Genomic DNA, 15,173 nt, shown 5'->3' with positions numbered 1-15,173 from the left:
GTTCACTATCTTGTATTTCAGATTCATATTAAAAAAGTCACAAACTGACTATCTCCTAAGAAACCAACACACTTTTTCCCTGTGAATTTGTTGATTAAAGGTGGCTGAGCACGTACCGTTTTTTGGTAACTTGAATTCTACCTCTTGTGAAATCTACTGTAGATAAGATGATTGTCATTTCCACTTGGAAAATGAATCTTCCATGGATAATTGTATTCATTCGAACCTAAGCTGTCCTCCAGTTTTAACTTGACTCAGACATTTTACAGTTATGACAGCCTGTTAATATGACTTGTACTATTTTGGTATTATACTAATACATAAGAGTTGTACATATTGTTACATTCCTTAAAATTTGAGAAAAATTAATGTTAAATACATTTTATGAAGGGGGTACTTTTGAAGTCCATTTATTTTAATATTATAGACCCTCTTTTATAGATTATCAGGGATTATATATATATATATATATATATACACACACACACACACACACACACACACACACACACACATACATAAAATGCTACGGAGTTAATTTATTAGAAACACTTAAGAAGTACATATTTTTGTGCAGTAAATTTTTGAATCAATACTTTTTTTGAAAACCAGTTACCTTGCTTTTTTAAGTTCTTTCTATATTTTTCTTTGGAAATGCAGACATTACAAGTTAATGCCATTTTTCAAATGCACTGCCATTTAAGAATGATTCTAGATTGATTTCCTAACTGAAGTACTTTTATAATCACAGTGATTCTGAACAAAATATTTTCAAAGGCATTTGTCATTCCTTAAAGCCAAGATTTTAAAGACCAGTATCCTTTTTGAGGGTTATTTTACTATACTGTGTATGGTGTGTAGTCACAAAAAATCAGTCTGATAAATTTTAATGTGCAGGGGTGATGCATTCAACCCAAATTATCATAGACTGAAGTCATTACATTTCCTTTGATATGTAAAATGACAGACTCTTCTCTTTTAATCTTTGTCTTTAATCCATGAATTAGAGGCATTTTCTCTTTCCTTGATGCTTTTTATATCTGCACTCCGTGAGTTCTGACAAAACGTTTTCTAGGTTATGCTATTGTATGAGTCATAATTGGTTTAATTTTAAAGAAAAACAAAATTGTAATGTTGGTTTTTTGGTGAAAGGTATTGTAACAGTTGTATGTTTTTCCAAAATTATTCTATTGCATTATGAACTTGTAAGTAAATTCGCATCTGAAGAGTATTTATTGCTCTTAAACATGCAATTCCACATGATATCACTACTATAAACAAAAATATTATCAGCCTTAGCAATCGGTGATCTTTACAAAAGTCTTTTACAAAATTATGAATTATCAACATCAGTTCCCAACCAGCCTGGTGTCCTCAGGTGGGTTGCAGGCGGTTACAGGTGTGCAGAGCTTGAATCTCTTGAGCTTTCAGAGTAGCCAGTGGCTGAGGCCTCTGGCAGCTGGAGGTCCTAGCTGGTTGCCTTTAGCCTGGAGGAGCGTCACCTGGTTACCCAGCAGGCTGAACAAACAGCTTCCAGACAGCCTTGTTTTCTGTGCAGGGTTATGCAGTGAAAAAGGTTGGGAAACACTGATAGGGTACAGTTATTTCCATTACTCTGTATTTGAATAATTCTTAGTTACATCTCTTGATTAAAAAGTTACATGTTGCCAACAATGATTTCTTTATGTCCGAGTCCAGTTAAAAATTTTTATTGAGGTTTTTACATTTTACTTTTTATTTTCTTTAACTTACGTTTTATTTCCTTCCCAAATCTCCTTGGCCCAGCGCCTAACGGAAATGTCACTGCAAAAGCATAAGCCTTTCATTACAAAATTGTGGCACCAGCTTCACATACTAAATTACTGCTGTAACAAATAAGTATCAGGAGGTAAAAATCTGGAGGAATCCCCTTGTTTCCCTGCTTCCCAAGTAGCTAACTCTGATTTGAGGAAGAAAGGCCACGCTCTGAGAGTCTAGGGAGGTGACAGTAATTGCAGCTCCTGGCCATTGGGTGCCTCAGTCTTGAGACTGAGCCTTACTTACCCAGCCAGCTTTGTCCTGTTTTTGTGCTCAGTCTCCCCTCCCAGGCTTAGCTCCTCCCTCCTGTTCCTGAGAAGACTTTCAGCCAAATCTTATCCATCTTCCAAGGACTCTCCTGTGCACTCCTTCCTCCCCATGGATTTGTTACCAGGGCCTCGTTGAGCCCAGAACAGTGCCTGACACGTGGCAGGTGCCCAGGCAGCGTCTGGGGAAGGGGACCAACTGTTCCAGCCCACACTCCTCTTTCTTTTTTTTAACTCTCTTTACCTACTGTCCTTGCCACACACTCACACACACACTCAGCTGTCTACTTTGTGGCGAGTGTGTGTGCACATACACGTATCACTCTGGCCACATGTCAGGCTCCTGCAGGCAAGCCTGTAAGTCATGCTTCCTAGCTTCCTCTGCTGCACAGATGCTCACGGACCCTTGTGTTAGCTGCGCTCTCCTTTCCCCCAGTTGCCACTAGACAATTAGAAGCACCCAGGCTTGCCTCAAGCAAGCGATTATAGTGGTTGCCCTTAAGAGTCATGTTAGGGACTAAAGTATTGGGACAGAAGATGAGGGGACCTGGAACGAGAGAAGGTACATACTTGACCTTGAGTGGACACTGAACCACTTTTACCCAGAGTGAGTGGGGAAAAGTACAAACGGCGGGACTAATTTTATTTTTACGTATGTATATGGCATGATGTCTCTGGAGCTGCACTGCCCTCCACAGTAGCTACTGGACACAGGGCGGCTATTTGAGTTTAAATTAATAAAACATTCAGCTCCTCGGTCACGCTAGCTCCCTATGGCTAGTGGCCACTGGGTTAAACAGCACAGATACAGATCATCTCCATCATCACAGAAAATTCTGCAGCACAGCAGTGTGTCAAGAGTGCTAACATGAACATTTCAGAATCCAGAATACTGAATTCCCATCACGAGGCTAAAGGCAGACGTGCAGAATATATCGTAGTGCAAACGATGATGAGTATTTCGGGTGAGATGAGAAGGTTGAGGACCTGATTCCAGGATCCTAAGATCCAGTTTCTAAGTTCTTTAAGTCTCCTGCGTTCTTTACAGCATTCACTGTCCCTACTATGTAGTCCCAAAAGAGCGACAACTTGAGGATGAGGTTCCAAAACTTGCGTGATTGACAAGCTTTGGGAAATGTGAATGCACGTGGATTTAGCCCACAGCCTCTAGACACGTACGTGAAGGTTAATTCGGCTGCTGGAGATGTCTTTGAACAAGCTTTTAAAGTCAATTGCATTAGTAAATAATTAGAAGGTGTTATTTTAAAAACTTCAGCAACGCTATGGAGGCTTCTTTTTAAATGTGTCATAATAATGAAAAAAGTTGTCTTCCAACAGTGCTGTCCTCAAAGACAAGTGTGGTTATATGGAAACAGCATGTTTGGAGAGATTGCTCTAATTAATAGCAGTGAATGTTTGTAGCAGCCAGAATTCCATGGATGACCCCCCTGCCCAATGACTTTGTATATCCTAACCCTTTGAGTGTGTGCGGAAGCTCTGAGTATGATCCATAATTACGTTGTACAGCAAAAAGGAGATTATCTGGGGACAGCTAATCTAATCAGGTGAGCGCTTTAAAAGCAGAGTTTTCTCAGGCTGTCAGCAGAAGTCAGATTCAAAGCAGGACTTGCGGCACCATGGCTGGTTTAAGATGGAGGCGGCCGCATGAGAAGGAATGCAGATGGTCTTAAGCTGAGAGGCCCCAGCTGACAGCCAAGAGAATGGAAACTGCAGTCCTGCAGCCACAGGAACTGAACTCAGCCACCAACCGGAAGGAGTGTGCAGGTGGACTCTCCTCCAGCAGCTAAGAGCTCAGCCCCACCAACACCGGATTTCAGCCATGTGAATCTCTAAGCGGAGAGCTCAGTCCTGCCTGCCTGGACTTCTGGCCTACAGAGCTGTGAGATAATAAATGGGTGTTGTTTTACGCTTTTAAATTTGCCGTGGTTTTATGCAGCAATAGAAAATGAACACGATATTTAAAAGAGGTGAAGCGGAGAAGGCTTCCTACTTGATTCCCTCTGGTATGTTGGGTATTTCTTGATAAACTTATTGAATAAAGTCCTGCACTAGCAGATCATATACACAGGCCTCATCTGCGATTCTCTCCCAGAGACCTCAGTTAATCCTCTCTGGCAGGTTGTTGGCAAAAACTTGCAGCACCTTTGTAGCGTTTCATGAAGGAACCGCTAGCATGAGATTGCAGGAGCAGGATCCAGTGAGTAAGGAATCTTCTTCCTGGAATAGGTGTCACTTTATGTTGATTTAGGCTGCTCTGAGCCTGTCAGTTATTTAAGAATGAGGAACAGTGATATTTTAAGACATTAAGAGAAAAAAAATACTTATGCTTTTATGTAGAGACCAAATAATCTACTCTGTATTGAAGGACTTTTTTTTTTTTTTTAACCAAAATTTATAGTCTAAGCACAGATCAAATCCTATACGTGCTGACCAAATTTTTGTACTTAGGGAATACTTTTCAAAATGCTTCTCTGCTTCCAAGCCATTAATTGCTAATGAAGTTTAATTTTGGTTTGTCCATTACTTTTTGTGCTTCTTTTACTATACTGCTATAGCCCTGATGTAAGAAAAGTTGAGCTAAAAGAAAGAAAATGAGAGGCTAACATTATTGAAAGGTCAGAAATTTGAGTCATAATCATATCTGAGGTCCAAAGAGAACTTTGACATCTGATCTCTTTAAAGAAAAGGAAACTTCTCAAAGCTATGTAGCAGTGTTTATAGTGTATGAAATTTAGTTTGATAGTTGTAAATTATTAATCTTAACAGATACATGCCATGATAACTAACATGCTTACTTTTCTTCAATGCATGTGAACCTACAGTGCTGAAGAGACCACTACTACAGTATCACTAAAAAACAACAACAAAAGATTTGTTATATATATATACATATATACATACCCATATCATCAATGCTTATATAGAAACTCTTCTCTTCTTACCTGAAACACGTGCTTCACCTGTTTGGGCACTAGCTAGAGCATTTCCAGAGGAACAAACAAGAAAGAGCTGGCACTCCAGTTATGTGTGAGTTGAGAATTTAGATGTCGTTCAAAAACGTGAACTGAATGTTGAGTGGGAAACACTTTGTGCGGAAAAATGTTAGGAAGAGTGGTGCTAAAATTGTTCTAAATTAAGGATTGTGTGTTGTGGGGAACATTCAGTACAAGAGGGAAGCTGTTTAATGTGTCACTTGCTCCTAGTAGCTTCATGGTGTTAGTAATTAGCAAACTGCCCTGGGATCAAAGGTTTGGTATTTTAGTTTGATTAGCATTCCATTATTTACTTGAAATACGCAGTGTTGGCTGAAATTGGGTGAAAATACCTTTTGAAGACATAGTCTCTGAGCCTTAAAAATAGTGGATATCGACAGTACTGTAAGATGCACTGCCAGCACAGTTGATACTTTTCATTCCAGTGCAGACAGTCACATTTTCTAAGACAGATTTAGAAATCAGCTGATTAAACTGTAACAACTGTTTCATTTATGGAATGAAAAACTGAAGCATTTCTCCTTGAGAACAAACTTTGTTTTGAAAGGTTGTCTTTGTAATTGGGGTGTTTCTGGAAGCACCCCTGGGAGAAGCTGCCTGAGGAACTGCTTTACCAGGTTGAACCAGATGTTTTTTCTCTGTAAATGTATTGTACATATTTTCCTTACAATGTCTCCATTGGTTGAATGGGTAATCTCTGTAGTAATATTTTAGGTACCTGTTGGATTTTTAAAGGCAGATTATTTATTTTCAAATTTGCTGCTATAACTGAAAACCTGATAACTAGTCCTGTTGACTGTGCCTTTCATCACTGTTTCTCTGTGCCACAACCGTTCATGTGTATTTGAGATAAAGAAGTTTAAAAAGCCATGTTGAATTCAAGACTCCTAATACAAATAAACAGGTAAAAACTTTATGGGTACCAAGCTTTTTTTATTATTAGTTTTGCTTAACACTGATATAATAATAGTTTACTGGTACTGTTTTCAGTTAGAAAACAGGCGTGGATTTGATATGTGGGTTTTGGAAAGTCTTTTAAAAAAGAAAAGCAGGCTGGTGTTAAGACTGTGATTGTCAGTGTCACGCAGGTGTTCCCTCAGACCCTGAGTATGCTACTATACAGTCCCTGGAGTAAGAGTAGCCTCCGGGGACCTCTTCGATCTACTGTATTTTGTTTGTTGGGTAATTTTTTTTTTTTTTTTTTGCGTGAACAGTGGCTGTTAATGATATTTGGAGCCTGTAGTGCAGTGATTCCTATTTGAATTACAAGTAGAGGCTTTTGAAGGTTACACTAGGATCCTGTGACTTATATAAAAGTTTAAAATGCAGCCCATTAGAAATGGGGCTGGACTTGGTACCTTGTCAGTAACGGTGGGGGAGGGGAGAAGGGGAAACATTATTACCATGTTCTCCAAATGGATACTTTCAAAATTAATTCATATTAAAAAGCTTTACCTTTCTCTTTTCCGCATGCCCTTAGTACTTTGCATATATTCTCTGTGCAGAATAAAATACATGCTTTAGTTTAAAAAATATTTATTATAGAAATGTACATTTAATTAGTTTTAAGGAATGTACTAGATAACGGTGTTAGCATATATATTTCTTCAAATTTGCACACTTTACACCTTTAAGATATCTACAATGATAGTTTATTTACAAGTTTCACAAAAAATCACCACCTCACCAATACTGTTGACGCACCTAAGACGTAAGAGGCTCCCTGTTTCACTTCACTCTGTACTTGTAGAAGGAGCACAGTGTGTGGGTGAAGTTCCAGCCCAGCGCTAGTGACAGTCCGTAGAGCAGGATGAGAGGTGCAAACGGGTAAAGAAGAATCACTGTGTTTTTCAGAAACGGCAGTGCTGGAAAAGGAGCAAACCCACATGCGTTGGTGGGAAAAGTAAAGGACTAGTAAATGAGCGTTCTGGAAGACGGCTTCCCCCACAGCACGACGGGCCGAGCAGGCAACACATACTGTGAATCTTACTGAAGCATCTTACTGACGATGCTATATTGCAGCCAGAGCAATATTACTACTCCTCTGTGTTGTTTCCTTCTCATTCATGGCTGTGAAGAAACCGAGCAGAGGTTTCTCAGCACAGAGGCTGAAGGAGAAGCAAATCCAGGACTGAGGTTAAGAGTGAGGGTCAAACATCACCAATATTAATGGACGCAGTGGTGAATTGAAACCTGTGATGCTTCAGAAGCCTCCCATCCTAACGTACCAACAGAGATGGATGATGTTATAGGAAAAAACCCAACTCTCAGCTGTTTGCGATTTCCCAACGGGGGAAAGCATTACACGTCCACTTTGAGAAGGTGAGATCTCAACTAGTATCCCAGACTTTAGGAAAGAACTGAAACTCTCACATATAAAATCCACCCTCAGATATCCGTGTTTGTTTCTTGCTCATGGCTTGGTTAGTGGGTCCCTACCCCATGCATTCTAACCTAAATATTTCTCATACAAGTAGTCCTCAAACTGAAACTGAGCTGTGCTCAAAGAATCTTCTAAATCACAGGGAGTTACCAGGAGAGTGATGCAAAATCCACTTTGAGAAACCATAACGTGGCAGCGTGCTAATGACATTTTAAAACTTTCTCAAAACGTGAAAAGTCATTAGAAGCCTGAATATAACATGTCACAAACATTTCCCCTGAACTAGAGAAAGGACTCCCAATGCCCCAAACAAGGTATTACAATGTGGGTGGCAGGGGCGTTTCAGTGGTTCCTGGCAAAGCCAAGGGGACGAGCGTGGGAAGCTCTCACCGTTGGAGCCAGTCACATGTGAGTTCAAGTGGCTTGTTTTTACAGTAAGAGCCTGATCCTCTAGAGTGACAAGAAAGGAAGGGCTAAGAATATAATGCTAACAAATCATAAGTAAGGTCTCTAGATCTAATCTAACTCTGTTTAGTAGTGATTGTTTCTTAACATACATGAAGAATACTGTCAATATGGTTCTCATTCATACTATGAAAAACGAATCGACAGCAGGATATAACAATGAATTCACAAACGTCCTGAGCTCAGCAGAAGCTGGGTCTGATCTTCTGCGATTATCTACAGAACCTCTCATCCCTAAGCTTCCCCAGTCCAGCAGGTGGCCTGGCACCTGGCCTTAGGCCCAGACTGCTGAGCAGGCACTGCTGCCGTTGACGCGTAACCACCTCTGCACCCCTGGGCGCTCCCCTGCTCCTGAGCCCCACGATCTCCCTGTTGACAGGTGAACTTTGTGTACTGTGGCTTGGGTACAGTATATGAATTGTGAGCAGGGTTCATCTATTTTAAACACAGATGTTTACAAAATAAAGAGTATTTCAAAGCTCCCCCAGTCCACAATCATAAAACAGAAAATGAGGCAAAGGTTTTAAACATGCTCACACCTTGGACCCAACCCTTTCCTCACTCTGACTGCCGGTAACCCAGAACCCAAAAGCCTCGGAGAAAAGGAAGAGGAAACTGAGTGGGTTTCCTGCCAGTAACTTGGACAGCATCAATATGGTTTAACATGGTTCCTTGAAATTATAAAATTTGTTATATACCAGCTATGCCACCTGCTAGCTGCGTGACCATGGGTAAGTTACTTAATCTCTCTGTGCCTGTTTCCTCATTTGAAAAATGGGGACAAGTAAAGCTGTACCATGTATCTGTAAAGATTAAATGGGAGAATTCCTAAAACACCTGGGACAGTGCCTGTAAGAGCTCCATGAAAGTAAGCTAATTGAATTACTGCTGCAACTCTTCCCCTCCCTGTTGTGTTGTCAATCAACCAAAAAACGCAATTACTTACCACTGTATCCTAGGAAAGTTACGTAGATGTAGTAGCCAACTGCAACCAACCATAAGGTATTTCCAACTAAATATCCAATAAATGTGTCCGTTAGGATGACATCTGCGGAAGAGACGCATACAATGAATCTCTTTTCAGTGGGTACAATGAAGACTTTTTGATAATGTGTTGAGAAGTAACTGCTACTTACGGTTGATGAAAAAAAGCTGGATAAAATGCAGAATGACGAGGAGAGGGTAAAAAGCGTTCAGATGCACATCGAAGGCATAGCCCCACTCCACATCATAGTCTCTGCTCTGCCGTTTCACTAAATACTTGTTAGAGATAAACCTGAAAAGTTAACATTTATTTCATAGTACAATGAAATTAATTATGAATATTTACCGACTACCTTCTATGTCCCAAGCTTTATTCTGGACATTTGGAGATACAGCGGTAAACCAAACAAATTTCTGCCTTCAATCTCGGGGAGTAGTCTGACAACAATACAAATAGCTGTCAGATGGTCCCATGGAGAAAAACAGAGCAGTACAGAAAGACAGAGAATACAAAGTTGAAATGTTACATATGATGATGGTCATGAGAGAGTGACATCTGGGTAAAGTCCCAAGGGCAGTGATGGGAATCCCCCGGGGCAGAGCATTCCAGGCGGAGGGGAGTCCAAGCACAGAGGTGGTGGGGGGTACAGGGAGGTGGCAGAGGGCCCAGCAGGCTTGAGGAATGCGGGAGGGGCGCAGAGTGCCTGGGACAAGTGAGAAGATACACAGGAAATGGAATCCGAAAACAAACGGGAGCCGGACCTTATAGAGCCTGTGGCCACTGTCAGACCTTTGGGCTTTTACTCTTGGTGGAATAAGAAGTCACTGTGGAGTTCTAAGAACGTCCGACTTACTGTACTGACAGGGTTCCTCTGGCTGCCGGTCTGAGAACAGACTCTGGGGACAAGAGTGGAAGCAGAGAGGCAGATGGGAGGCTGCTGCAAGCAGGAGATGAACAGGGTGGCAGCAGCGGAGGTGCTGCCATGGGGATATATTACCGCTGGAAGGCAGAGCCAATAGGACTAGATGTACTAGATAGACTAGTGCTAGACCTGAGTGCTAGGGTACAAAAAAAAAAGATCAGTCAAGGACGACTGAGAGATTCTGGCCTTAAACAAACGGAAGACTGAGGTGCGAGGTGGGGATGCCTGTCAGTCTGGAGTAAGAGGTAGAGAAGGTCTAGAGTTTAGAGGAGAGGTCCAAACTGCGGATATAACCTCATCAGTGTGTAGATGATATTAAAAGCCACGAACCCAAATGTGATCACCCAAAGAGTGAACGCAGAGAACAGTCCAAGGCCTAGGACCTGGGTCTCCCCGTGGAAAGGTCAGGGAGTCAGGAGGAACCAGTAAGGAGAGAGGGGCCAACGGTGTCTCCGGCCACAGGAACAATCACTCAGCTGGTGTCTCTGTTCCACAGCGTGGCCTAATCGTTCCGTTAAATGACGAACGAATGAGAAAACAGACATCCAGGTAACAGAAAGACAGATTGTCAAAGGAAAAGAACAATAAAGATCATTGTATTATAAACACAGCTGTGGAAATTCAATGGACCCTTCCACATGTGATTTCATTTTGAGGATACCGTTAAGAAAATGCTATGTCTAGTGGAAATAAAAATAGAAAAAAAAAGGAAACGAGGGAGAAGGTGTTACAGTACTAAAAAAGCAATCCTGTACTCAGTTACCTGAAAGCGGCAAGACAATAGTGCTCTGATCAAGCAAACAGCCTCACCAGAACACCTTCCACTTGAGCTGAGAACCTGTGCCATTCAAATGAATGGAATAAGCATCTAGCCCACTACTCAAGTTCCCACTCTGGGGTCCTGCTACTGCCCCTACCTCTCTGCTTAGCCCCTGAATGGCTGCTTTCCAGGCTTCCGGCCTCCTTCCGAGTCTCACCCCTAGAACACAGACACGCCTTCTGAGAGAGCTCAAAGACAGCTGTCGTGCTCCTCTCCCACCTCCGTATTAATAATGCCAGTCATGTCTTCATCTCGGCCAGACTGTTGCAGCTTCCTAGTCACTTACCCCAGGGGCCAATGAACCTTCACTTCACTATCAACAAACCTCCTGAACTCAACATGTCCAACATGGAATGCTTCACTTGCACCGGCCACTGACTGCTGAGCCCCAAACTCCCAGGCCATCCCAGAGGCCCCGGGTCCTGCTCTTCCCTCCCCTCATCTACTTCTGTGACACCGCAGCAGCCCTGGCCTCCTCTGCTCCAGTGCAGACCCCACGACTGTATCCAGCCTAGCCACTCTCTCCAGCTCCTCCGTCTCCACTGCCATAGAGAGGATCTTTCCTGAAGTGTGAACTGGATTGCATTTCTGACTTCAAAGCCTCCAAGCTCCCCACCGCTCCCCCTCCCTCCTACTCCCACATGCAGCCTATGAGCTGAAGTCCAGTTCTTTTCTCTAAATTGCATTTAGGGCCAACTTCTCTATTCCCATCTCCTTCGCAGCCATGCAGTGCCCCCTATGCTCCCATACCTGGCACGCTGTTCCACACCTCTCTGCCTTCACACTTGGTGCCAGGAATCAGCTACCGCATCTGCCCAAATGCCTCCTCATGCTGGCTTCTGTGGCACCCCTGGCGTGACTGGAGCCACGCATGATTTCTATTTCTGGTTCTTCACACGATTCACAGCACAATGTAGGTTCTCAAAAATATACTGAGTCCTTCTCCAATGAACTCAAACTATGATACAGACTCACACTAAAGGTACTAAACTCCCGGCTTCTGTGACCCTCCAGATCGCAGAACCGCAATGCATTCAAGGCAGAATGCCGGCTACAAACTATTTGTCTGAAAGCCTTATTTATTGAAATTTTTTCACCTAGCATGTTTCCCTTGGATATCTTGATAATGAGTATGTGACTTACGCTGGTTAGCAGTATTCTTTTTAGGCCAGATTTTAGAATCTTAGGTTAATGATGCATTGCATTTTCCAACTACCTAGCACATACAAGACCTGTACTGGACTAGTCATAAATTACAAAGCAAAATAACAGGTTGGTATCATCAGAGGTTAGCGTCTCAGAATCTTGCTTAAAATGTTAACAGCTACCATTTATTGAGCACAGACTATATGCCAAGTGCTTTTCATACCACAATCTTTTCAAATACCTCATAAATAGATAATCAACTCCATCTTCCAAAAGAGAAGACTGGAGCTAAGAAGTACACAGTAAATGACTGAGCTGGCATTTGAACCCAGGTCTCTCTGTGACTCAGGTTCCAGTGTTTTCTCTGATACACGACCACCACCACCACCGGGCCCCTGCTGAGCTCACCCACACATCCACCCCTTCCGCCAGCCCCACAGGAGCACTGATCAGGGAGAAGGCTGAAAAACCAAACACCAGATTTATACTCAGTATACTACTGTTGGTACAGCAAACCCAGACAAAGTCAGACTGAGAACCCAGTCAATAAAACCCACGTGTTTGGCTCAGAAGAAAGACACCAAAATTTTAACCAAAACAATCCTTTTTCAGGTGTACTTCATTTCATGTCAAAGATGCAAAGTAAGATTCCATAATATAACCCTCTGCATCTTATAACTCTGGAAGTGACCCACTGGCAAAGGCAGAATAGTGTACCGTCATCCAGACAGCTTAAGCAGAACTGGCTAACTGCATATTTTTGCAAAATCAAAATTTTTGTTAATACGACACAATCATTACTTCAATTCACTTATTTGCTGTGCTTTGACACAGCAGACCATCCCCTTAGAGTATTTTCTGATGTAGGTACCAACACAGGAGGACAAGGTATATTAATCCTGGCAGCCTAAATCGATGCTTTCAGTTCATCTATCTTGTTTCAATTTCCATCAGCTACTCTCTGAAGCAAGCAAATGGAGGCTCTACAGCAGCATCTGAAGAACCAAAGTTAACCGTACTTACCACATTAAGGTTGATATGAGAAGGCCGACGCCTACACAGTCTATGAATACAACCCAAAGGAGCAGCTTTATCGTCTCAAAAAATCCCATGTCCAGCACAAAGCCAAATCCTATAGTGGACACTGAAAGAAAGATTTACAAGATGTATTCAGGCACTCTGCTAGATTCTAGGGGTACAGGGCATGGTCTCTGCCTTTCAGATGCCCACTCTAGTGTGGGAGACAGGTACGTAAACCCCAAAGGTGTGTTAAATGTAATTGATTAAGAAATGCAGACCACCTTGGAACACAGAACTACCACTGAGATATCTGAAGTTTACTGAGGAGGCCCCCATCCGTCTGTGGTTCACCAGGGTAGCCCCAGCATTCAGAACACAGCAGCACTCACACCCTAAAGACGGCTCAGACCCTTTCACTGCACTATTGAACTAAAAGCAGTTTCTCAAGTTCACATTGGTACTTTCAGAACTCTCATTCTGGACTGGCCTGATGGTGAAATGCAATTTCCAACCTCGGGAGTCCTTTTTCACAGTAAGTTTGCATTTGGGTATCAATTTATTTGTCATGGTAGTTAAAAGACATGGAGTGACTCTGTCCTCTGCTTTTGAAAGTTCTGAGGAAACAGTTGACTCTGGCACCTGCTTGGGACTTTTAAAATCAGGAAGAATACCACCTTCTTCCCTGTGAGGAGATTTCTGAGGCTTCAGAGAGGAAGAAAACAGCTGCAGAGATCCCCAAATTGTGACCCACAACATGCTGATAACAAAAGATTCTCCAAATGACAAGCCCAACCCGAAACGCTCATTTATTCTTCAACTCTCCTGCAGACAGACACTTACCACAGAGCCAGAGACTTAACAGGACCAAGAAAGCAGGGTCATCTCTGGCCCACTGATCCTTTGTCTGCTTCCGGTAATGAAAGTTTCTATAAACTCTCTGTGGGGAAGTGAACAGGTAGAGCATCTGCCAGGCAGCAAACTCAAAGTCCATCTGCCGGAAACGAAAAAGCCTCCTCAGGTATTTGTAGCGTTTTGCTCCAGCTGTGTGTCTGGCCGCATCCCTGGAACTCAATACCCCGTTCCCCTGCACTGGGGAATTCACTGAAGTACTCGGTAACATCTTCCTAGATGGACGAAGAAAAAAAATTCTATTCCAAGTCATCGAAGAAACGGTCAGCTACTAGCACCCCTCTTGTGAGTTATGAGAGAAGTCACCTTACATGTCGGCTCCAATCCCTGCGTAGAGTCAGGGCTCAAAAGCGAGTGGAGTTGGTTCTGAGGCTGCAGAAATGATCACTGCACTTCAGGCAAGGGCTACCCCACGCCCTTCTGAACCTTCATAAGAACACTTTCATAGGGTCCACATTTCCCCCACACTTCACTTCCCTCAATCCTCAGCTTCCCCCTTCCCCCCCACTCCCCGGCAGGAGCAGTGATACTGATGGAGCCAAAATTTGCACTCAGGCGGTCTGGCTCAAAACTCCACCTGTCATGTGGGCTCTCGACCATCAAGACCTTAAGAGAAAGCCTTTGCTGAAGTCAAACTGAAACGATGTTCCCGACGAGGTAAAATAAATGGCCTATCTCACAGGTCCATCAGCGCATGACCAGCAAGCAACTCGTTCATGACTATGTGATGTAAAAACAAAGCAGAACTCAAATGCAGTGTTTTACTTCCTGACTAGTTCAGCAGCGGAACGACAGCGTGGGAGTTCTGGTCCAACCAGTCTGAAGCCAGGGGAGCGCCGGTCACCGTCCGGCCCCCACACCCCGCCCCGGCAGCCCAGTGTCTGGCTCCACTCCCCAGGCCTCCTCCGGGACGCCGGCGGCGCTTCCCGGGCCCTACGGCTCCCCGCCGGCCCGGGGCCTCGGGTAGGGCGGCCAGATTTAGCATAAAAACACAGGACGCCCAGTTACAACTGAATCTCAGATACAAGAGTAATTTTTAATATCAGCAGGTTCGAAACACTGCGTGGGACATACGCATACGAAAACATTCTTTGCTGGTATCAGAAATTCAACTGTAACCAGCCCCACTGAATGTGTCTGGCAGCCCTGCCGCAGGCCGAGCACCCGAACCCGGGCGCGGTCACTCCAGGGCCGGGTGACGTGGGGCCGCGAGTTGCTGTTGGAAACGGCCCCCGGGTGAGCCCGAGTCGCGCGCAGACAGGGCGGTCGGCAGGCCTCACCTGGAGCCCCGCGGCGGCCTCCACCGGCTCCAAACTGACCCGCCACCGCCGCACAGCTTCCGAGCCCAGCTGCCGCGGGGCCAACTTCCCTCCCAACAACGTCGTCGGCGCTGGGGGCGCGGCGCGGCGCGTCACGTGACCCACTTCCGCCGCGCGCTCGGCCTCC

General features: G+C 43.7%; 2 protein-coding genes across 3 annotated transcripts in view; one reads left to right on the top strand and one right to left on the bottom strand.

Annotated features, from left to right (window-relative positions):
• The window catches only part of MGAT4A (alpha-1,3-mannosyl-glycoprotein 4-beta-N-acetylglucosaminyltransferase A), a 108,595-nt gene extending 102,603 nt beyond the window's left edge, over positions 1 to 5,992 (top strand). The window contains 1 exon segment of the mRNA XM_032653359.1: positions 22 to 5,992. Coding sequence (XP_032509250.1) covers positions 22 to 48 — 27 coding nt within the window. The 3' untranslated portion in view covers positions 49 to 5,992.
• Positions 4,419 to 15,154, bottom strand: UNC50 (unc-50 inner nuclear membrane RNA binding protein). 2 transcript variants are annotated; one of them, XM_032653357.1, is made up of 6 exons: positions 15,008 to 15,154; positions 13,659 to 13,942; positions 12,822 to 12,942; positions 9,062 to 9,201; positions 8,872 to 8,973; positions 4,419 to 7,147 (listed from the first exon to the last, which is right to left on the bottom strand). In XM_032653357.1, exons 2-6 carry the CDS (start codon positions 13,936 to 13,938, stop codon positions 7,089 to 7,091), a joined length of 702 nt encoding a protein of 233 aa, XP_032509248.1. In that variant the 5' UTR covers positions 13,939 to 13,942; positions 15,008 to 15,154; the 3' UTR covers positions 4,419 to 7,088. The 2 variants fall into 2 exon arrangements, with proteins under 2 accessions (XP_032509248.1, XP_032509247.1); XM_032653356.1 differs by having other exon boundaries at positions 5,993 to 6,942; positions 15,008 to 15,153.
• Between the last annotated feature and the right edge of the window lie 19 nt (positions 15,155 to 15,173).

This window comes from Phocoena sinus, chromosome 13, assembly GCF_008692025.1.
Source record: "Phocoena sinus isolate mPhoSin1 chromosome 13, mPhoSin1.pri, whole genome shotgun sequence".
Lineage (NCBI taxonomy): Eukaryota > Metazoa > Chordata > Mammalia > Artiodactyla > Phocoenidae > Phocoena > Phocoena sinus.
The sequence above is the reverse complement of the archived record's forward strand: the minus strand, read 5'-3'. Positions and strand labels throughout refer to the sequence as shown.

Excerpts from the sequence above, each read along its gene's own strand:
- UNC50 (XM_032653356.1), bottom strand. The coding sequence starts at position 13,938 with ATGTTACCGAGTACTTCAGTGAATTCCCCAGTGCAGGGGAACGGGGTA. Across the intron at positions 9,202-12,821 it reads CTCATATCAACCTTAATGTG|GTTTATCTCTAACAAGTATT; the intron begins GTAAGTACGGTT and ends TTAACTTTTCAG. Across the intron at positions 6,943-8,871 it reads AACTTTCCTAGGATACAGTG|CACTGCCGTTTCTGAAAAAC; the intron begins GTAAGTAATTGC and ends CTCCTTTTCCAG.